Source organism: Syzygium oleosum, unplaced genomic scaffold, assembly GCF_021117445.2.
Source record: "Syzygium oleosum isolate NSW1041296 unplaced genomic scaffold, Sole_v2.1 Sole_v2.03, whole genome shotgun sequence".
Taxonomy (NCBI): Eukaryota; Viridiplantae; Streptophyta; class Magnoliopsida; order Myrtales; family Myrtaceae; genus Syzygium; species Syzygium oleosum.
The window spans coordinates 934,060-956,495 of record NW_026607487.1 but is presented as its reverse complement, the minus strand read 5'-3'; the positions used below and the strand labels follow the sequence as shown (position 1 = coordinate 956,495).

The 22,436-nt window shown below is 39.2% G+C and overlaps 1 protein-coding gene and 1 pseudogene across 2 annotated transcripts in view; both read left to right on the top strand.

Moving 5' to 3' along the window:
* The window catches only part of LOC115669426 (probable inactive poly [ADP-ribose] polymerase SRO5), a 30,451-nt gene extending 11,995 nt beyond the window's left edge, over positions 1-18,456 (top strand). The window contains exons 2-5 of one of the 2 annotated variants that reach the window (XM_056310220.1): positions 16,600-17,195; positions 17,667-17,908; positions 18,020-18,156; positions 18,265-18,456. In XM_056310220.1, coding sequence (XP_056166195.1) covers positions 16,630-17,195; positions 17,667-17,908; positions 18,020-18,156; positions 18,265-18,417 — 1,098 coding nt within the window. In that variant the 5' untranslated portion in view covers positions 16,600-16,629 and the 3' untranslated portion in view covers positions 18,418-18,456. Of the gene's footprint in view, positions 1-16,057; positions 17,196-17,666; positions 17,909-18,019; positions 18,157-18,264 lie in introns of those variants that run through there. The other variant, XM_056310221.1, reaches the window with a different exon arrangement.
* Positions 9,009-12,591, top strand: LOC115668607 (probable inactive poly [ADP-ribose] polymerase SRO5; annotated as a pseudogene).
* Positions 18,457-22,436: the final 3,980 nt, after the last annotated feature.

The following is a 22,436-nucleotide window of genomic DNA, read 5'->3' as shown; positions in this document are numbered from 1 at the left end:
ATTCCTGCTTGATGTGCTTCACATATACCTTCATGTGCTTCTGCCATATCCAATTTCTTATTATCTTCATCAAGACAGCGTAAGAGCAATCCATCTGAGGATTTTCGGTATAATTCTTCTCCTAACATAACATATTTCTAGGCCTGCATCCTCAGTCTTCGATCTCTTGAATCTGGGTTCTTTAAATATTCGATGATGGTTTGTCTCCAATCCTCTTCTCGAACTACTTTGCTAACTGCTATCGGTATCTTTCTTTGTTCAATAGAAGGTACCGACAGCGTTATAGTAGTTGTGATGTCTGCCAACTCTTTTGATATTTGGTATCCAGAAGCTACTTGAGCCAATTCGTTAGCCTCGTAATTTGTGTCTCTTTTAACATGGATTATGTTATACTCTCTGAATTGCTCTAATTGCTTTTTAGCCAAATAGTAATAACCAATCAAATTTTCATTTGAACATTGGTATTCTCACTTTTACTGTTTCACCACCAATTGTAAATCACCAAATGCTTTGATAAACTGTACTTTCAACTCAATCAATATTCCCAAGCCAATAATCAGTGCTTCATATTCAGCTTGATTATTTGAACATTCAAAGTCTAACTTACAGACGCACCTTGTAAGTTCTCCATCGGAAGAAATTATTATCAATCCTGCTCCAGCCATACTCTTAGCACGCGATCCATCAAAGTACATAGTCCATGGTAGCACTTGACTGAAGCTCTGCTCATTTTCTTCCATTTGTAAACATGGGTATTCGGTAAGAAAATCAACAATGGCTTGACCTTTTATTGCTTTGATCAGCATATATATCAAATCAAACTCAGACAAGATAAATGTCCACTTGGCTATATGCCCTTTTATAACAGGTCGGGATAGCATGTATTTTATTATATCAGTCTTGCCGATCACATGCACTTCAGTTGGCAATAAGTAATGTCTTAACTTCATACAAACAAAGTATAAAGATAGACATAATTTTTCAATTGCGGTATATCTTTTTTTAACATCAGTTAGTGTTCTGCTCAAATAATATACCGCTTATTCTTTTCCACTTTCATTCTCTTGTGCCAACATACTCCCGATAGTTATATCGATAGCCGATAAGTACAATTTTAGTAGTTTGCCTGCTTTTGGTGGCACTGATACATGAGGATTCATTAGATAGGCTTTGATCAAATCAAACGCCTTTTGTTGTTTCTCTCCCCATATAAATTCTTCCTGATTTTTAAGACGCAGAAGCTGTGTCATCGGCTCCATTTTAACAGACAAATTGGCAATGAATCTTCTAAGAAAGTTTATTTTTCCAATCACCATCTGCAATTGTTTCTTTGACGTAGGATGGGAAAGCTCCATGATAGCCCTTGCTTTGTTCTTGTCAAGTTCAATTCCCCTATGATTGACCAAAAATCCCAAGAAATTTCCTGCTCGTACTCCAAAGGCGCACTTAGTTGGATTCATCTTCAATTTGTACTTCCTCATCCTAATGAATGCATGTTCGAGATAATCCAGATGATCTTCTTGGGCTGACCTAACCACCACGTCGTCAATATAAACTTCTAAGAATTTACCGATCATATCATGAAAAATAAAGTTCATTGCCCGCTGGTATGTAGCTCCTGCATTCTTCAATCCGAAAGGCATAACTACCCACTGAAAAGTCCCGATCGCACCAGGACATCTAAATGCTGTCTTCGGGACGTCTTCCTTAGCAATAAAAATCTGGTTATAACCCGAATGACCATCCATCAATGATAACATCTCATTTCCCGATACTGAGTCTACTAACATATCTGCCATGGGCATTTGGTATTCATCCTTTGGGGTGGCATTATTTAGATCCCGAAAATCAATACAAACTCTCAGCTTTCCATTCTTCTTTTTCACAGGGACAATATTTGAAAGCCACTCAACATACCTGGCTGTTTCAATAAATTTTGCCTTCAGCAGCCTTTCTATTTCCTTTTTGACTTTATCGACCACATCTGGAGCAAATCTTCTTGCTAATTGTTTATGCGGACCAAACCCTTTCTTGATTGGAAGGCGATGTTCTACAATATTTCTTGACAAACCAGGCATTTCATGATAGTCCCATGCAAAGCAATCTTTGTACTCTTTGATCAGGTTAACCAATTTTTCTTTCATGCCCCCTTGCAAAAACGTATTTACATACACTGGACGAAAACAACCAGGCTCTCCTATATCAACCTCTAATAATGGATCTTGAGCCTCCATTGTTCTCTCTTCTTTGACTAACAACTCTTCCCACTCATCAATACAATCTGAGGCTTCAAACTTTTGCTGTGCTGTTTCCGCCAAATGTGTGAAGTACCTTTCACAAACTTCTTGCAATACGAACTCTTTTTCCATAAAGAATGTGTAATTCTTCTAATGCCAAGCTTGACTTGGGGATCCATTCAGCTTTCATATCCCCGAAGCGGCAATAAGCAAAGGACTGTGGATTTGCCTTTGGTAATTCAACAACATAACCCTCTTGTGAACAATCCCGATGTTCTTGACAAATATCAGTCCATCCGATTGAAGCATATCCCGAATCTGCCTCAATATATTCCACTTTCTCGCCATTCCAAAATGCCAATATTTGATGTAACGTTGAAGGCACACACTGATTAGAGTGTATCCAATCTCTTCCAAGCAATAGATTATATGAACCATCAGCTTCTACTACAAAGAAAGTCATTTTAAACAACCTGGACCCTATAGTTAAATCCAGCACTATTGCCCCCTTGACTTCAGTAACTTCCCCAAGAAAATCAGATAACTGAACATTGGATGGGATAATGTCATTGTCATCTTTTTCTAATTTCTTGAAGTATTTGTAAGATATGAGGTTCAAAGTAGCTCCAGCATCTATAAAGATTTTACCGACAGACCTGCCATTGACCCTGCATGAAACAATCAAGGACCTTAAATGTTTTGCTTTTTCAGAAGGTACCTTATCAAACTTGATGGCTTTTTTGTCGGGGAACTGAAATTCTGCCATGGCTGTTTCCTTTTCTGAAATGTGTTCGATGTCTTCTTCTACTATCAAATTAGTTCCATACTTCGCTGGAAGTTTAGCGTGGACCATGTTTATCTGTATTGGAGAACCATATTTCTTTGATATCTTGGAGTAGCCAGCTCGGTAACTTCTGCCATCTTTTTGTGACAATTTAGGATCCAAGTTCTTTTGCTTCACTTTTCTTTGCTGTTTTGGGTTGAGAGCTACGGTGATCTGCCCAAAATTAATTGTCTGTGGAACCTGAGAAACTCCTTTTTTCATTTCAATGTGAGAGCTACTTCCCGAATCACCTGGTTCTGGGTTAATCCGATCTTTTTCATCAGGGTTTCTTTTCTAGACCCAATTACCTTTCCTGCTGACAGATGTGAAAGGTAAATTTTGCCTTGCTGTACCTTTAGCTCAACCACTCTCAAAATTCCTTTGTTTGTTTCTCATTCGCTGGAAACGCCTCTTGATGGTTCTGTAAGATGCCTGTCCCGGCGCTTTAACTGTTGTCCATTTTCCTTCGGGAGGGTCATACGGCACCTTAAATGTTTTTCTTTTGTGGACTTCCTGAGAAATTGATGGTGGTGGATCATCAAATTCATCTCCCCAACCAGTCGGCTCAACTGGCAATGATGAAGGTGGATAATCATCCGTATCTCCATAATAGACCACATAGTCAAATTTCCCACTAGGGTCTCCAAGTAATCCGACTTTGGGATCACCTTCCTTATATCGCTGCCATAAACTCTTTTTCTTTGCAGACTTCGGTAATGTTTCGTTTTCTTTATGAACTTGCGTAACCAACTCCCGACTTGGAGGGACTAGTCGAGATGAATCAGGGTGGTATTCCTTTCTCTCATGCCTATGACCAACATCTTTTCTTTCAAGCACCTGTGCTGTCTGCCTTGAATAAATTTCCTCCTCTCTTACTTGTTCCGAAGAGTTTTCGGTAGCTACAATCTCAGATTTTACCTATGGTCTGCTTATCCTGCGGACAAATGATCCCGATTTGTATCTCCCTCTCGCTCCTCTCACGTGTTGGAACCTGGGAAACTCCCGATCTTGCCGAGTCAGCTCCTGGTGATAACGAGTGCAAAGTTGTTTGTTGTCATCGTCTGTTGTCTCTCGTATATTAACCATGCTGATCATGTTCGGGAAAGGGTCTGTGTCTACTTCCATTAGGGCCTTGCCTTTGTCTTCGGCAAATTTAATCTTGCCTTGGCGAATTGCCTCTTGAATAGTCTTTCTAAACACAATGCAATTTACTGTATCATGAGATGTAGAGTGACGCCATTTGCAATATCTCTTATCTGCTATTTCCTCATTTCACGGGATTACCTGTCCTTCAGATAATTTGATCATTCCATCTTTCAACAGCAGGTCAAATATTTCATCTAACTTGTAAATATCAAAGGAATAGTTATTTGTCTCCTTAGCCTTGAACTTGGACACATCTCTCACCCTAGTCGGTTTAAGTGTTGGACACACATACGGTTTTTCAAGCACCATGGTTGCTACGGCTATCTCATTCTCCTCTTCGGCTGTAGCACCATGTTCGGTACTTTCAGAAAGTGCCACTGTCTGCCGATTGTCCTTATTCGGCTTCTTATCTTTCTCCTTTAACAAGTGTTCGTACTTGGAAACCCGAGCGTTTAACTGAAAGAGATCGTCAAAGGCTTGTCCTTCGAATCTTTCCTTAAGGTTAAACCTCAAACCGTTAAAAGCCAAATCTGTGAACTCCTTCTCAGTGAGTGATGTTAAACATCGATTTCTGGATTTCTTGAAACGTGCAATAAACTGATCTACTGTCTCGGTACTATATCGATACATCTTGGCCAAATCGGCTACCGTTACCTCTGGTACCGTTTGGTAAAATTGAGAATGAAACTGCCTTTTCATCTCGGCCCATGTTTGAATAGAATTCGCAGGCAAATTTGTATACCAAGTGAATGCTGTTTTGGACAAAGACAATGGAAACAACCTTAGCCTTAAATACTCATTAGTTCCAGCTTTCTCCACATTGTGCCAAGAATCGACCCACATGCTCCACGCTTGATCGATCCCCTCTCCCAAATACAACAAAATCGGCATCTTGAAACCCCTTGGATATGGTATGTTATCAACCCAATCGGGATGCGGCTTCCTATATACTGGCCTTGGAAATCCCCTATCTACTCCCAATTGTTGCATTACCAATTCTGCCACTCTATCTGGGTTCCATGGTCTTAAATTCTGCTGGCCTAACCAAGGATCTTGACTCCTAGGATCAAACTGCTGACGTCTATTCACCCCCTGCTGCTCCATGTTGAAATTAACGGGTAATGGTGGCCTATAAAGAGGATTTTCTATCATATGAGGATATGGTTGAGGTGCAGGTGGTCTGATATGGTCAACATTAGGCATATTTATTGGTGGAGGCACGTTCAGCACTGGTGGTGCATTTGTGACTATGGGATTAACCAAATTAACATCATTTGGGGCATTTTGAGGGAAATTATAAGCACTAACACCATTCATAAGGTTTATAGGGGTAGGATTCTCTGGCCTTGGTATAATTCTAACAGGAGGTTGAGAATTTGATCCCCCATTACCATTATATCCAACATGAGGAGGTCCCGATGTTGGTGGGAACGATGTTGTCCCAAGAGGATTTGCATAAAAGGGTGGAACTTAAAAAGATGAACCGGGACGCAATATTACCTCATTTATAGCATTGATCACCATGGGCTTTATCACATCAGTCACATGTCGCACTATATGATTGGTAAGGTCGTTCTGCTATTCCTCAAACATCCTTTTCATCGTGGCTACCAAAGTATTATCTGGTGCCAATGCGCGGGCTTGTTCTTCAGTTAATTGCCAAGGAATGTCGGCATTTTCCTCAACTTGATTAGCCGCAGAATGCTCAGAATGTGTTCCATCAACTGGATTGTTGACGTTACCCACTGGTATTCCTTCAGATTGCATGGTTCTCACCATTTCTCCAAATCTTATTACGCAGGTCCCACTGGGCGTGCCAAAAAGATGTTCGCTCATTTTACGACGGGGAATATCCTTCACCGAAACTTTGATTTTCGATTTTTATTAAGGTAGGTTCTGTGGCTTGATTACTAGGAGAGTTGTGATGAAAGATAAAGTGTAACACAAGATTATATGAAGCGGATAGAAACCGAATGGACTGGAAATGGATTTGAGATCAACAAAGTTTCACACTACGTTACAATACTCCTATGAAAGCTGTAAAGGACTTGAAAGCTAACTAAAACTACAGGAAGCTGTAAATGCAGGAAACAAAGGCATGAAGGAAACTAAAGCGCAAATAAGCTTGATTGGTTTTGCATTGTTGTTGGTGCAGTCTTCTTCTTTCTTCTGAGTATTTATATCTCTCCTTACCCTGTAACTGCTCGTCAGTTACTTCTATATTTCAAACTTTGAACTTTGGCGATTCCAATAACTGTCCTTTCTAACCACGTTTATCCGCCAAAACTTGATCTCAACTGCTAGGATGACTTCAAATCTGGACAAGTAACTCCCCACAATGTGCTCGTGCTCACTATCCCCGCTTTTTGCTCATCACTTCCTGCTATCATGATTTACGTGGCTGAGCTGTGATTCATCTTTACCGCTTTTCTATAATGTCAGCATATTCCCGAAGTGTAAACTTCCCGAATTTCGGGAAAAGGTCAACATCCCGAAGTATAAATATCCCAACGTCCCGAACTATGACTTTCCATGTTTCGGTAAATATACATATTTTCGTTAGTTACCGAATTCGGGACATGATGCCATTCACGCCTGCTTCTCAGCCTGTTTCCAAATTCTATCCAAACGCATTTCGAAGGATGGCTAATTTCCATATACATCAAATTCGGCATTAAAGCCGATTCAGCATTTATGCCGATTCTTATTTTGGTGTCAACAATAATGAAAATAGTTTTCATTGACTAATTACACCCTGAAACTCCAGTCACCGTCGTCCATGGCCACGAGCTCGAGTGTTTGTGGCGGCTTTGGGCTTGTACTCTAGCTTGGGAAACCATGGCAGTGAGCTCTAGATTTGGTAAGCTCCAGATGTGAAATCACAAGTGGCCCGAGCCCGGAGAGAGAGAGTGAGAACCATTGTACGCGAACACCACTCGCCATGGTAATTTGGCTGATGGGTCTTTGCAAATTCATCTCCCATCAATGCACCATGAACTGCCGCGTGCCTACTAATAAGTTGCGTATGGTTGTTAGGATTTGAGTTTGCATAAGATAACAATTTATCTTATCCAGCGTTTGACAACGCCCTCTAGACCTAATAAACCCGGATATATCCGTATAAAATGCTGGATAAGAAATCCAGGGTAGGAGTTGTGATAAACTAAGATTGGATGAAAAAAATTTAAATAGTTACTCAACAAAACAAGGAAATCATTGTCACTACCGATGACCGTGTAATCACCGACGCCTCCAACCACCGCCAATAGTCATCATCGGCGAGCCGATCTTATATTTTATTTTTCATTTTTTGTCTTTTATATTTTTCTTTTAAAAAAATCGAATTTTTCATTATTTTTCTTTTTCTTTTTTTGTTATTGTTTTTGCTTCTCCTTCGGCCGGCCATAGGCGAGTTCACCGAAATCACTAGCTCGCCAAACTAGCAAGATTCAAACCTCGCCGACTTCAAGCGAGCTTGAAGCTCGCCGATCTGGCGAGGCTCAAGCAAGCTGGCTTCTAGCGGGCTCGACCTCTTGGGATCTTGAGAGGTAGAACCTCGGCTCAAGCTCGCCTGTGGCCGATTGCCAATCGTTGTCGTGGCCGGCGATCGGCCGAAGAAGAAGGAAAAAGAAAAATAAAGAAAATAAAGAAACAAAACAAATAAAAGTAAAAAATTATTAAAAGGAGTGCAAAGAGGAAAATCAAATCAGAATCGAACCAACCGGCTTAAAATATTTTTTAGTTCATTTTCAGGTTTTAGCCAAACACTAGAAAATATAGTCATTTTCTGGAAAATGACTTCATAGAAAACATTTTCCAGAAATGTCACATTTTTCGCGAAACAAACGGAGCCTAATTGTCAATAATACGAAAGGATTATTTCTAGTTTAGTTCCTCATCATAGCTTCGGCACCCACCAATAGAATATTTATTTATGATGTTATATATGAGCATTAGGAGATTTAATTAATTCTTTGAATGAGCGACAATCATCGCCTTCTCAATCATAAATATTTTACCTTTTTTGTTTCACCAATACATTCGTTTTTTTAATCAAACCCCAATACATTCTATTATTTAAACGGTCGCGTGATCTTTTGTTTTTCACTGATTGATTCTCTACCGATTATTAAACTGTTTTGGCGCGGAAATATTTTACCTTTCATGTTTCACCCAAGATTCTACACCAATTACTAAGCCGGTTTTGTTAACTAGCGCTTTAACGGTATTCATTAATCTTACTCGATAAAGATGGATTTTCATTTGCAACTTCCTGGTCACGCACAACACAAGGAAGACAATGTTTGAAAATGACAAATTTTCTTTATTTAATATTCAACAAGCGTTTCAGAACACTTGTTAACACCCGACACCGTCAGATAAAAAGACAAATCAAGAAGATTGTTGAGACAATTCTTCTTCAAAATCCTATTGTGTGGGTGGGTGTGTGAGAGGAACGAGAGAGAAGGCTGTTCTGCTTGTTTTCTTCTTCAAAATCCTCCCCTTTTAAACTCAAACTCGCCTCTTCCTCTTATTATTTAAGCAAAAGAAAAAACTTAAAACCCTACTCTCTCATTCAATCTCGCCACTCTCACATTCACTCCGCAGCAGACGTTACGCGCACACGCGGACCAACCTTCATTTCTCTCGTTCGAGAAATCAAGTACGAGTCCTTCTTCTTCTTGCTTTGATCGGTATCTTTCTTGAAGCCCACAGAATCCGATCTGCTGAAAGCCTCTATTCCCGAGATGCGTAACCGTGTTACTGAGTATTAGATTTTCAACTTTCTCGTTTTGTGTTCATCTCTCTGCTTGTTTTCATCTCCTTGCATCATTCGATGACCAGACCTTGAGAATCAGTCGTTTAGTGCTTTTGGTTGGCAATTCGTGAGGTTCTGTTTTGCAACTGCGATCCCACCATGACTAAAAGCTTTGGATCTTCATTCGTTCCATGTTTCGATTGTTCTTTCTTCAATCCGTACCATTTTTGCAGTAGGCTTTTGTTTTAAATTTTTGTGAATCGTATCCTTTATTTGTTTTTTTAACGCAGTTCTTTGGGACTTCTCTCTTCGGTCAAGAATGGCGCACTATACGCAAGGATGTCGTTCACCCACTGTACACACGGCCACTCCTGATGCAGTGGCACGTAAATTCAACCATCCGGCGATTGATCTCAACCGTTGACCTCTGGACGATCCGATGGACGATCATGATCCGAATTCATCCGTCTCCGAATGTAAGAGTGTTGTCTCTGCTGATCAATCTGGCACTCCTCCGTTGCTGTTCAACGGCAGTATGTTGGTGGAACTCAGCGAGGGACACAAGGTCCACGGCCTTATCAAAGAGGACTTCTCGAGGCTAGCTGCGCTTGGGATGCAAGTTATCTTGGAGGCAATCCACGCGAATTGCTGCTCTGATGTCTTGGCTAAAGCACGGTACCAAGCGTTTCAAGTTTACTCAAAGGCAGTGCAGAAGAAAGGCGGCGACAACACCGCCCACGTGAAATGCGCATGGTATCCGGCTTCGAAGGAAGAGGTATTCAAGATCTTGTCCAATGGTTTTGGCTACAGTGGGAGGCCTGACAACAATGGCTTGTATGGTTGTGGAGTTTATTTTGCTCCTTATGGTTATCCTCTTGAAAGGTACCGAAATATGATTCTTTTCCCTTTTATTCCGTAAATAATTGAAAGATACTATTTGGAAAACGGTACAATCACGGAGATAAGCTAATTTTGTGCGTTAGTATATTTCCTTTTCATGCTATGATCGGTTAAATCCAATACAAGGAGTATATTTCGTGAGCATATGGTTTCTTGACTCATGTTAGTATGTTGTGCATGTGATGACATAGGCCTTGATTATCCTTGTAATGCTTTTGCAATTTAAATCTGCCCCTATCAAATGCATAAATAATCGAGAGAGATACTGTTTGGAAAGTGGTACGATCACAAAGATACGTTGATTTAGCGCGTTAGAATATTTCCCTTCTAAGCTATGAACGGTTAAATTTATAGAATGAGTTTGTTTCACGAGCATGTTGTTTCTCGACTCATCTTAGTATGCTGTGCATGTGATGATATTGCTCTTAGATAGTTTCTTTGTAATGCTTCAGCAGTGTAATATCCGCTCCTACAGATGAAGATGGGCTAAGGCATCTATTGCTTTGTCGGGTCATACTGGGGAAATCAGAACTTGTCAATCCTGGCTCGGAACAATCTCATCCCAGTTCGGAAGAGTACGACATGGCCGGCAACGGCTTATCATTTTCGATGAGATTGAGAATTTGGAGTAGTCATTTGAACACTCGTGTGTTGCCGGTGTACATTGTGAGCTTTAGATTCCCTTCTTGCTCAAGAGGTAATAAAATTTTCTTTCTCAATCCTACTTTTACATTGACCATGTTTGTGTGTTTGACTTTGTTTGTCCTATCAGCCACGTCTGATGATTGTGAGATAAATATGAAATAGGGTTCTTGACAACTCCAGAGAAGCCGCAAAAATTGGGTACCCCTTCAACACCACTTTCGAGTTTGATTTGGGAACTCTTGAAGATTTTACCTCCATCTGATGTCAGCTTGATCTACAAGCACTATAAGGACCACAAAGCAAGTGCCACATCAGCATTTTTATCACTAAGTTCTTGGCTTTTAAGCTTTATCTTCTGCTTACCTTTACTTTTGAAATTAGCTTAACACATTGTCATCATTTCCAGAGGGGGAAGATTCCAAGGCACGAGCTAATACAAAAATTAAGGGAAATAGCAAGGGCTTGGTTACTGATTGAAATTATAAAAAGTCTCAGAACTAAGGTATAGTTTATGATTCCATTGACAAACCATAGTTCGAAGTATCATAAGGACCACAAAGCAAGTGCCACATCAACATTGTCATCGCTTAGGTCTTGGCTTTTAAGCTTTATCTTCTACTACTTTAATTTTGAAATTAGCTTCACACAATATCATCATTTTCCAGGAGAGGAAGAGTCCAACTCATGAGCTGATACAAAAAATCAGGAAAGTAGCAGGGGATTGGTTGCTGATTGAAATCTTTAAAACTTTCACAACTAAGGTGCGAATTATGATTCCTTTGATAAACAATAGTTCGAAGTATCATAAGGACCACAAAGAAAGTGCCAAATGAACATTGACATCACTTAGTTCTTGGCTTTTAAGCTTTATCTTCTAGATAGCTTTAATTTTGGAATTACCTTAACAGGTTGTCATCATTTTCCAGGAAGGGAAGATTCCAAGGCATGAGCTGATACGAGAATTCAGGCAAGTAGGTGGGGATAGGGTGGTGATTGGAATCATTAAAAGTCTCAAAACTGATGGGATAATTTGAAGGTGAAACACTCACAACTCTAATGAATTTGGTTTAATTACTAACATGCCCCGTAAAACCGAATTCTCTTCCATTAATCATTCCAAGCAGACTCTTGAACTTCTGAAAGGCATCAATCTTGAGAGGTTTCATAAATATATCTGTTACTTGATCTCTTGTCTTCACATGCGACACTTCAATTTCCTTCTCTCAGAATTAAGGTGTGGATTATGATTCCTTTGATAAACAGTAGTTCGAACGCACATATAGGCCTTTATGTCAAGTCATGGATAGAGAGAGGTTAGGTTGCAACTTTTACACAACTTGGATGATGGTTTCTGTTGCGGTGAGTTGATAGTGAAAATTGAGGTTGACGCGTGGAATAATTGCAGGATAATTATTCTTACTGATTTTTACTGTGGGTGGGTGGATTCATTAGCCTTTGCTTGCCTTAGATATATGCATTTACATTTGGCTTTAGGGTTATAGCCATTATAGTTTGCTATGTATTATATGTTATAGTTCTTTGCACACAAGTTTCTTTTTGATCAAGCAGTTCTCTCTCTCTCTCTCTCTCTCTCTCTCTCTTGTTGGTCATTGATTTAGTGTTATTGTATAGAGAATAAAACATCTCTTTAGCATTGCATACTTACTATACACAAGAGAACTGAGTATAGTTCATTCCGTTTTACAGCAATTTGGGGCGTGAAGAGGCTGATTATGGGAGTATGGATGGACTTGAATGTGAATGGGATGTGAGGGGTGTTAATAAGTTTGGTTTTCATTATTGATGAGTTCCTCGCACACATCAAACCCAGCCAATGGTACACAAGATGTGGACGAGGAGGTGCATTTGGAATCATAGATAGGAAAAAGACTCTTTGGAATTTGTATGATATGCTGATCTTTTGGAATGATTGTGTTTACTTATAATCATCAACTGTAGTTTTTTCTTGGTTCCTATGTCGCATGACTGTTTCCAATGGAGATGGAGACCTTTGGATTTTGTATGATTGGCTTGTCTTTTGGAATATTTGTTTGCTTATGGACCTCAACTGTAGTTTTCCCTTGGTTCCCATGTCACATGACTACATGTTTCTAATGGAGAATGGGAAATCCTAGTGAAAGCAAAACTTTTCTTTGTTTGACATGTTGTGGGAATATTTACTGTATGATCTGTGTAATTACATAGGATATAATAATATTTCCATGAAATAACTTGTCGCAAGACAACCAGATCTCGAAATTTTGGTGGCAAGCCTCGATAAAAATGGCGGAATAGGGCTTGAGCTAGGAATGTTTAGGGGAAGAGTTATCTCTATCCACCTCTTTTTCAAAATTATGCATCTTTATTCAGCATGGTTCATGATATGTCTATTCAGGTTTCCTTTATGGGAGAGTAGCTTAGAGGTACTATGTGAGCCTGTCTATAAATGGTAGTCAACCTTATCAATGTGGTGGTGCTTGCTTTGCCTTCAAAGATGCAAAACTGCAACTAAAAGTTTTCCTCCTTTGATAGGTAGCTTAATCTGCGGATTGGAGGTTAGATTCATGCCAAAATTAAGCTTGATTTCAATTGATTAAATTGAAAAAAAAAAAAACAAGGTCAGAGAATGTTATGGAAGAAGCCCAAGCCCAAGTCCCTGGTCATTCTTGAGCTCGACCACTAAGGACCCGGCCACAAGTGTCGGGTTTTCCATGCTCCAGCGACGACGTCTCTGGTCCAAGCATCCATGTCTACTCGTACTTCGAAAATTGATTTCTAAAATTTAAAAGAGAAAATCATTTTCCTTAATTTTAGGCCAAGTTTTTCGTTAACTATGAAAATATTTACCGTTGACTCATTTTTCTAAAGGATTCCAAAGCCGAAAAATGTTTCCAGATAAAAAAAATTTCGCGAAATAAATAGTGCTTCACAAGGAAAATAGTTGCTGGGACTGGATTGCATTCGCTCTTTTGACTTCCTTTTCTTTTTTGGGAAAGCTGTACTTCTTTGCTTACTGGAAAAAAACGTCTAATCCCAATCTAGTCCTGCTGATTTAGAGTGAACACAAGACAAGAACGATGGATTGATTACGTCAGCCTTACTAGAGTCCTCGATGCCCACGGGACCCCACTGCCCAAGCTTGGGTCCACAGCACTTAAACTTGGAAGACCGAGTTATATGCAAGACTTTTCTGATATACGTGTTTCATAATATTCCCGAATTATTAGTTGAAATGTGACTTCCATATTATTTGTAAAGTATAATAAAAAAAATGGTAATTTGAAAATATTTTTTTAGCAAAGTTATTTTTCCGTGAAGAAATTCGAGGCTTAAATTTTTTTTTATTTTTGTTCGAATTGAGACGGTGTTACGATTTTTCAAATAAAGTGGGGCCATTTCTTACAAAGTTCACGGATGTGTGGTGGAAAGACATTTCTAGAGCTGCAGCTTGACAGCACTAAACCTATCCCATGTTTTAATTTTATTCCTTCTTTACCTGATGTGATAAACCCTATCCCATGTTTTAATTCTATTCCTTCTTTAACTAATGTAAAAAACCTTATCCCTTGTTTTAATTATATTCCTCCTTTTGCTGATGTAATAAACCTATCTTAACTGGACGAGTAATAATTGTCCTTCCGTCTTAAGTAATTTGATTTTCTTGCTTGGCCAGAAGAGAACATATTCCTTTTCTTTTTCGGACATAAAATCTCTTTTACCTCTTTTTGACATCTTGGGGAGAAAAAAGATGCCATAAATATTAGGAGTATGCAAAACGGACCGCCCAGACAGGACCGGACCGGCCGGTTTGGTCCGGTTTCCAGGAGTGTCAGTCTAGTTCCCAGTTCCTAAAAGTGGAATCGGTGTTCGGGCGGTCCCGTTCCCGGTTCCAAGGGGGAACCAGGCCGGATCGGACAGACCGGATCGGACCGACTATATATATATTTTAATTTTTTTCAAAAAATTAGTAAAATGTTAACTAAACCGTAAATGAACTTCATCGACATCAATTCATTGACAAAAATTAGTAAAATGTGACCTAAACCCTAAGTGAACTTTATTGATATAAATTCATTGACAAAAATTAGTAAAATGTGAACTAAACCCTAACTGTTTGACCAAAAAATAGAACTAAACTCTAAGTGACCGCTTTCCGGTTCTAGGAACAACCGGTCCGGTCCCCGGTTCCCAAAATTGGGAACTGGTTCTCCCGGTCCGGTTCCAGGATCCACCTTAGAACCGAACCGGACCGGGAACCGATCACCCCTAATAAATATCGCTTTGCTCTGCAAATCGAAAAACAAACGTATAAATGTACTATATTGTCCAATTATTGATTAATAAAGTGAGTTGAAGGCAATCGATATATCCGTTGTTTTCGTTATTGCAAATCGAAAGAGAACATTACTGGATCCCATATCATTGTAATTGCACGAAACTCAATTTTTATATTATTGAATTTATATACACTTTACTTGATGCTCGCATAAACTATGAAGAAATGATAGGCTGGTCATTACTTGAGAAATTTGTCTACGAAATTACATCAATTATTCTTATTTATCAAACAGCTCAATGTGTTCATAACAAAGTTCATCGTCAGAAGCTTAACGTAATAGTTGAAGATGAGCCACATTACCTAAGCCCTTATCTACGTACCGACTTTCCAATAATTTGTTGACTTCTCTTTTTTGTCTCTCTCAACCACCCATTTTGCTTCTCCTTATCAAGAAATGTTTATTCTTTCCTCATAGGCAATGAGTTAGATGTCCACGCGAACCAAAAGAGGCAAATAATACTAAGAATTCGACACGTAACTAGCAAACAACGAGATAAAGCGATTTAGCCATGAAATTCAAAAATATTGTGATGCGCCTATTGAAGTATTCATGAGAAGTTGATATGTCACTTTTGTTTATTTTAAGCTAAATGGCAATCTTGGCTATTCCTTAATTCAAAAACAACTGTACATTTTTCAATTTTAGTACACAAATTGTCAATAATACTCTGAAACCAAATTTTCTTGCTTAGTTCCTCGTCATAACTCCGGCACACATCAATAGAATGTTTATTTATGAGGTAATATATGAGCTTTTAGAGGCTTAATTAAGTCCGTGAAGGAGCGGCAATCGTTGCGTTGGCAATTATAATTATTTTACCTTTCTCATTTCACTAATAGTAGCTATTATCAAACCGTTTTCATCATATTCTGGTGCGTAAATAAATTACGGTATGTGTTAGTTGACTGATACAGCAAGATTTTCAATTTCAATTTCCTGGTCATGCATGACACATGGAAGACGATGTTTGATTATTAAACCGAACTTGTTAACTAGTTCTTTTTTTGTTCGGAACCAAATCTTCTTTGTTTAAATATTCAACAAGTGCACTTAGATTTCCTATTAATTTAAAAACAAAAGAATTCATTAATTGTTCCATATCAGTGTTAACAACCGATACTGCCAGAAAAAAAAAATGAAGAAGATTGTAGATACAATACGTGGGTCGGTGGACGTGTGAGAGGCACGAGACAGAAGGCCGCTCCGTCGGTTTTCTTCTTCAAAATCCTCCTCTTACAAACTCAAACACGCCTCTTCCTCTTATTCATTCACACACTTAATCCATTGAAGACATTACGCACACTCGCCGACCAACCTCCATTTCTTTCGTTCCAGAAACTGGGTATGAGTCCTTCTTCTTCTTGCTTCGATCGGAATCTTTATCGAAGCCCACAGAATTCGATCTCCAGAAAGCCTCTATAAGCTTCCAGACATGCGCACCCTTGTTTCTGAGAATTAGATTTCAACTTTCTCATTTCTGTGTTCGGCCGCTCTGTTTGTTTGCCATCTTTTCTTGCTTCACTCGATGACCAGACCTCGAGAATCTGTCCTTTAGTGCTTTTGGTTGGCATTTCGGCAGGCTTGGTTTTGCAACTGCGATCACTCCATGGACTGAAAGCTTTGGATCTTCGTTGGTTCTGTGTTTCGATTGTTATTTGTTCAATCCATACCGTTTTGCGGTAGTTTTTTGTTCTAGCGGTAGTAAAATTTTTGTGAATCGCTTCGTTTTTGTTTGTTTTTGGGACACAGTATTTTGAGACGTTCCATCTTCGGTCAAGAATGGTGCACTGCATGAATCAATGTCAGTCACCAACTCTCCAGACCGCAAATCCTGATGCAGTAGCACTCGAATTCAACCGTCCGGCAATTGATCTCAATCGTCTGGCTCAGGACGATCAGATGGACGATCAGGATCCGAATTCATCCGTCTCCAATTGCAAGACTATTGTCTCTGCCGGTCAATCTGGCACTCCTCCGTTGCTTTTCATCAGCGGTGGGTTGATGGAACTCGGCGAGGGAGACAAGGCCTACCGCCTTATCAAGGAGAGATTTGTTTCGAGGCTAGCTGCGTTCGGGGTGCAAGTTACCTTGGTGGCAATCCACCAGAATTGCTACTCTGGTGTCTCGGCGAAAGGACGGGCCCAAGCGTTTCAGGTTCACTCGCAGGCAGTGCAGATGAAAGGTGGTGACAACACTGCCAACATAGTGCACGCGTGGTACGCGACCTCGAAGGAAGAGGTATCCAAGATCTTGTCCTATGGATTTGGTTACAGTGGGAAGCCTGAGAACAATGGCTTGTATGGTTGTGGAGTTTATTTGGCTCCTCATGATCATCTTCTCGAAAGGTACCGGAGTTCCTCTTCTTTTCCCTTTAATTGCGTAAACAATTGAGAGATACTATTTGAAAAATTGCAATATCATGAAGATATGTTAATTTGGCATATTATTGTACTTCCCTTTCAAGGTATGATCAATTAAATCAAATACAAGTAGTATATTTCTCGAGCATATGTGTCTTGACTCATGTTAGTATGATGTGCATGTGATGATATAGGCCTTAGTTTCTTTGTAATGCTTTGGCAATGTTGAATCCGCCCTTAATAATTGCACAAATAAACGAGAGGTTAGGTTTGGAAAATGGTAATGTGATGAAGATATGTTGATTTAGCTTGTTAGTGTATTTCCCTTTTAAACCATGATCGGTTAAATTTATAGAACGTGCATGTTTCAAGAGCATGTTGTTTGCTGGCTCATGTTAAAATGTTGTGCATGTGATGATATTGGAGTTAGATAGTTTCTTTGTAATGCTTTGGCAGTGTTAAATCCGCTTCTATCGATGAAGATGGCCTGAGGCATCTTTTGCTTTGCCGGGTCATACTGGGGAAATCGGAGCTTGTCAGTCCTGGCTCGGAACAGTCTCATCCCAGTTCGGAGGAGTTTGACTCGGGAGTCGACAACTTATCATCTCCTAGGAGATACATTGTTTGGAGCACCCATATGAATACTCACGTGTTGCCGGAGTACATTGTCAGCTTTAAAGCCCCTTGTTGCTGGAGAGGTAATAAAATTTTCTTTCTCATTCATGCTTTTGCATCGACCATTTTTGTGTGTTTGACTTTGTCTGTTCAATCAACCATATTTGATGGTTTGTGAGATAAATATGAAATAGGGTGCTTGGCAACTCCGGAGAAGTCATTGAAATCGACTTCCACTTGGATACCATTTCCGGTTATGATTTCGGAACTCTCAAAGATCTTACCTCCATCTCGTGTCAGTTTAATCTCCAAGTATCATAAGGACTTCAAAGTAAGTGCCACGTCAGCATTGTCATCACTTAGTTCTTGGCGTTCAAGATTTGTTTTCTGCTTACCTTTAATTTTGAAATGAGCCTAACACATTATCATCATTTTCCAGGAGAGAAAGATTCCAAGGCATGAGCTGATACAAAAATTCAGGCAAATAGCAGGGGATAGGTTGCTGAGTGGAATCTTTGAAAATCTCAGAACTAAGGTGTGGATTATGATCTCTTTAATAAATAGTAGTTCGAATGCACATCTAGTCCTTTGATGTCAAGTCATGGATAGAGTGAGCTTAGGTTGCATCGAAATACATTTGATGATAGTTTTACATTGAGTTGATAGTGAAAACTGAAATCACCTCGAGGAATAATTGAAGGATAATTATTCTTACTGATTTTTACTGTGGGTGGGTTGGTTATTGTTCTTTTCTCGCTTAAGATATATGCATTTACATTTGGCGTTAGGGTTATTGCCATTTTTTTCGCTATGTATTGTATGGTACCGTTCTTGGCATTGATCAAGTATCTATCTCTCTCTCTCTCTCTCTCTCTCTCTCTCTCTCTCTCTCTCTCTCTCTCTCTCTCTCTCTCTCTCTCTCGGCTATGGGTCATTGATTTAATATCATTCTATAGAGAACAAATATCGGTTTAGCATGGGTATACACAACAGAAGAGAGTATAATTTATTCCGTTTTGCAGCAATTTGGCGCGTCAAGCGGCTGATTATGGTACTGTGGCTGGACCTTAAAATGAATGAGGTGTAAGGCGTGTTAACAAGATCGGTTTTCATTTTGATGAATTCCTAGCACACATCAGTCCGAGGCAATGGTACACAAGATGTGGAGGAGGAGGCCCATTCGGAATCATAGATAGGAAAAAGAATCCTTTGGAATTTGTTTAATCTGCTGTTTTTGGGAATATTTGTGTTTGCTTCTATTCATCAGCTGTAGTTTTCTCTTTGTTCCTATGTCACATGACTGTTTGTTTCCAATAGGGATGGAGACCTTTGGAATTTGTTTGATTGGCTTTTGGAATATTTGTTTGCTTATGGTCCTCAAGCGTAGTTTTCTCTTGGTTTCTGTGTCACATGAAAGCAAAACTTTTCTTTGTTTGACATGTTGTGGAAATATTCACGGTATGATCCATGCAATTCCGTAGGAGGTGATTACATGTCCATCAAATGATGCCACAACACAACCAAATCCTAGAAATTTTTCGGCAAACCTTGATAAAAATGGTGAAATAGTGCTTTAGCTAGTTGGGTTTATGAGGCCTTAATTTCAATAATAAGTAATCTAATGCAGCGATACCAACTCGCTAAGCTTAGGTCAGCATTTGGGTTGGCGGAAAATGATTCCTGTAATGCCTTTTTGGCACTGGCATGGTCACTGGAGTCTAGAGCTCGACCTTGAGGGATTTGGGTCCAACCGAGTACTCGGGCACAATTGGTGGGGATCCAAGCATGGGCATGGGGGACTTAGTGACAATGTTGAGAGACCCAAGTCTAGCTTTTGAGTAACCAAGCCTAGTTGTCGTGAAACCGGGACTGGCCCCGATGGACTAGAGCCGAAGTGCTAGTGACTTGTGCGTGGGTGCAAGGTACTCGAGCATGGAACCTGGACCTGAGCATAGGCACCAGCGAGTTGGGACCGACCTCGAGAGACCTGAGCGGAACTACGTACTATGGACCTAGGCTCGGCCTCTAGGACTCGAGCCCCACTACTAAAGACCCGGGCACAGGTGTCGAAATTCCCATGCTTGAGCGCCGAGGTCTGCGGCCCAAACATCCATGGAAAGTCGTATTTTCAAAATTTGATTTCTAAATTTTTATAAAAGGAAAGAATTTTATTAATTTCAGGCTAGACTTTCCGTTGATCATGAAAAGAATTACCGTTTAAGCGATCCAAATGTCGGAACATATTTTCGGATAAATTTTTTTGGTGAAACAAATAGAGCTTTAAAACGTAAATAGTTGCTGGGACCGGATTGCATTCTCTCTTTTACTTTCGTTTCCTTTCTTTTCTTTTATGGGAAAGCTGCACTTCTTTGCTTCCCGTTAAAAGGTCTAATCCCTATCCTTTCTAGCACTTTCAGAATGAGCACAAAACAAGAATGACGGATTGATGGAGCCAGCTTTTTTGTTTTCCATTTTTTTTCCATTTCTTTTTTGCGAAATAATATAATGATAGGATATACTTTTTCCTAGTCAGTAGGAAAATAGCGATTTCCAGCGGAAGAAGAAAGAATCAGGTATTTGCTAATTTGGAAGCACCATTCATAGTACAACTTATTGACAAAACCTAACCAACGACGCCGCCAATTCCATCCTTGACTAATTCGATCAAATTAAATTATCAATCTCAAATACCATAATTATTCTAAAGAAAAGGTTGTGTTCATGATAAGATGTTATAATCTTAAATCCACTAATACTTTGCTTGGTTAAGTAATATAGGAAGGATAGTCGTCGATGCTTTGATAGGCACCTAAGGTAACTCGCCTATTTTGGTAGTGTGAATTTCAATTTCACTATAACCAAAGAGATTCTATTACTCTTTTTATTTTGACAAGGGTGGCGAGTGGCAACAGCAATAGCAACACCACTGAATGTTAAGGGCCTTCCACTATGGGATATTCAGTTCGAGCCATAGTTATTTCGCACTACCCACAACTGGAAGGTCCGAGATTGACAAGCTTGTCACCACAGCCTTAGCACGTAGGGGTGTGCAACCAGACCGGGTTTACTCGGAAACCGGACCGGCCTACCCAAAAAATAGGTCCGGGAACCGGTTCTAACAAGAACCGGTCCGGGAACCGGTTCCATTTTTTGGGAACTGGTTATAACCGGTCCGATTTCCGATTCCAAGTAAAAACCGACCCAAACCGGTTTTAGAATCGGTTTTGAGATAATGTAAAAAAAAGTAAAAACCCTAGATTACGTTACCCTACCCGGCTACCTAGTCTGTCTTTCACGGTTTCTCTCTTCTCTCTTCGCGACCTCTTTTGTCTCTCATGATTTCTCTATTCGCAAGCGCCTCCTCAGTCGTCGTAAGAATGCAATCCAGCTCGTCGCCTACCTATGTGTTGAAGAGGCTAGGGTTCGGTCATCTTGGCGTCCGTACTATGCGTGTGTTTTTTCCGCCTTTTTGGCTTGCCGATCAGGTAGATCTTTTACTTTGAATTGTTTCATTACTACCTATATTATTTTGCTAGAAAAAAATGAAACCAGAAAAAGGAACAAAAAAAAAAAAAACAGGTTCTCGGGTAAACCCTGAAACCGGATCGGAAAATCAGGGTTGGTTTCAAATCAGGGTCTAGGAAAAACAGGGTAGGTTTCAGGTTCCAAAAATTGAAAATCGATTATAATAGGGTTGATTTCAGGTTCCAAATATGGATCCAACCCACCTGGAACCGATCACCTCTACTTACACGAAATGAGTCTGCAAAATCATACTTAGTTACGTTTCGTCAATTCACCCCTCCTTGGTTGTTATATCTGAATGTAACAACTACAACAAACTGACTTGACTCAAATTTTAATTTAAATTATTTTAATTGTTATTCTCGGATAAGCGGATTTGTTACACCGCAAATTATATTCTAAAAAGGTGCATTTGGACCGATATATTGCAAGTTTAAGATAGATGTATTGTAATTTTTGAAGTAACGGGATCTATGTTCTATTTAATTTTCTTATAATTAAACATAGGAAAGATAATCAACTATATTTATATAAGCTATAATGTTTTAAAATTCTGTTTAATTGATAGTCAAAGTGGAAGTGAGGGTGACTTATCTCTGGACAGACTGAATTGAACTTCTCGAACAATCTAATTTAATCTAAATATTTTATTTATCATTAAAATGTATCTTTAGTTTGTTCTTTTTTTTTGTTTAGTCTTAATTAAAATGAATTTCTCTATTTGACGAAATTTCTGCACACACCAAACTTGAATAAAATAAATTAAAAATATTAACATGACAAAGATGTATTTATTGATAACACATCTTCGGAGTGCAACCTCTTCGCTTAATGAAATAAGTTATAGATATTGCAATGATAACATGAGATACACATATCTTTACTCTTATGGTAAACATGATTAATGGATGATAAATTTTTAAAATATTAAATATGTCTTCATTTAACAGTTTAAGCTTTTAGAAGAGTTGGAAGTGGTTCCACAAAATTTCGTATGGCATTACAATTTCTATTTTAGGCTCTGTTTGTTTCGCAGAAAATATGATATTTTTAGAAAATATTTTTTAGAAAAATAAACAATATTTT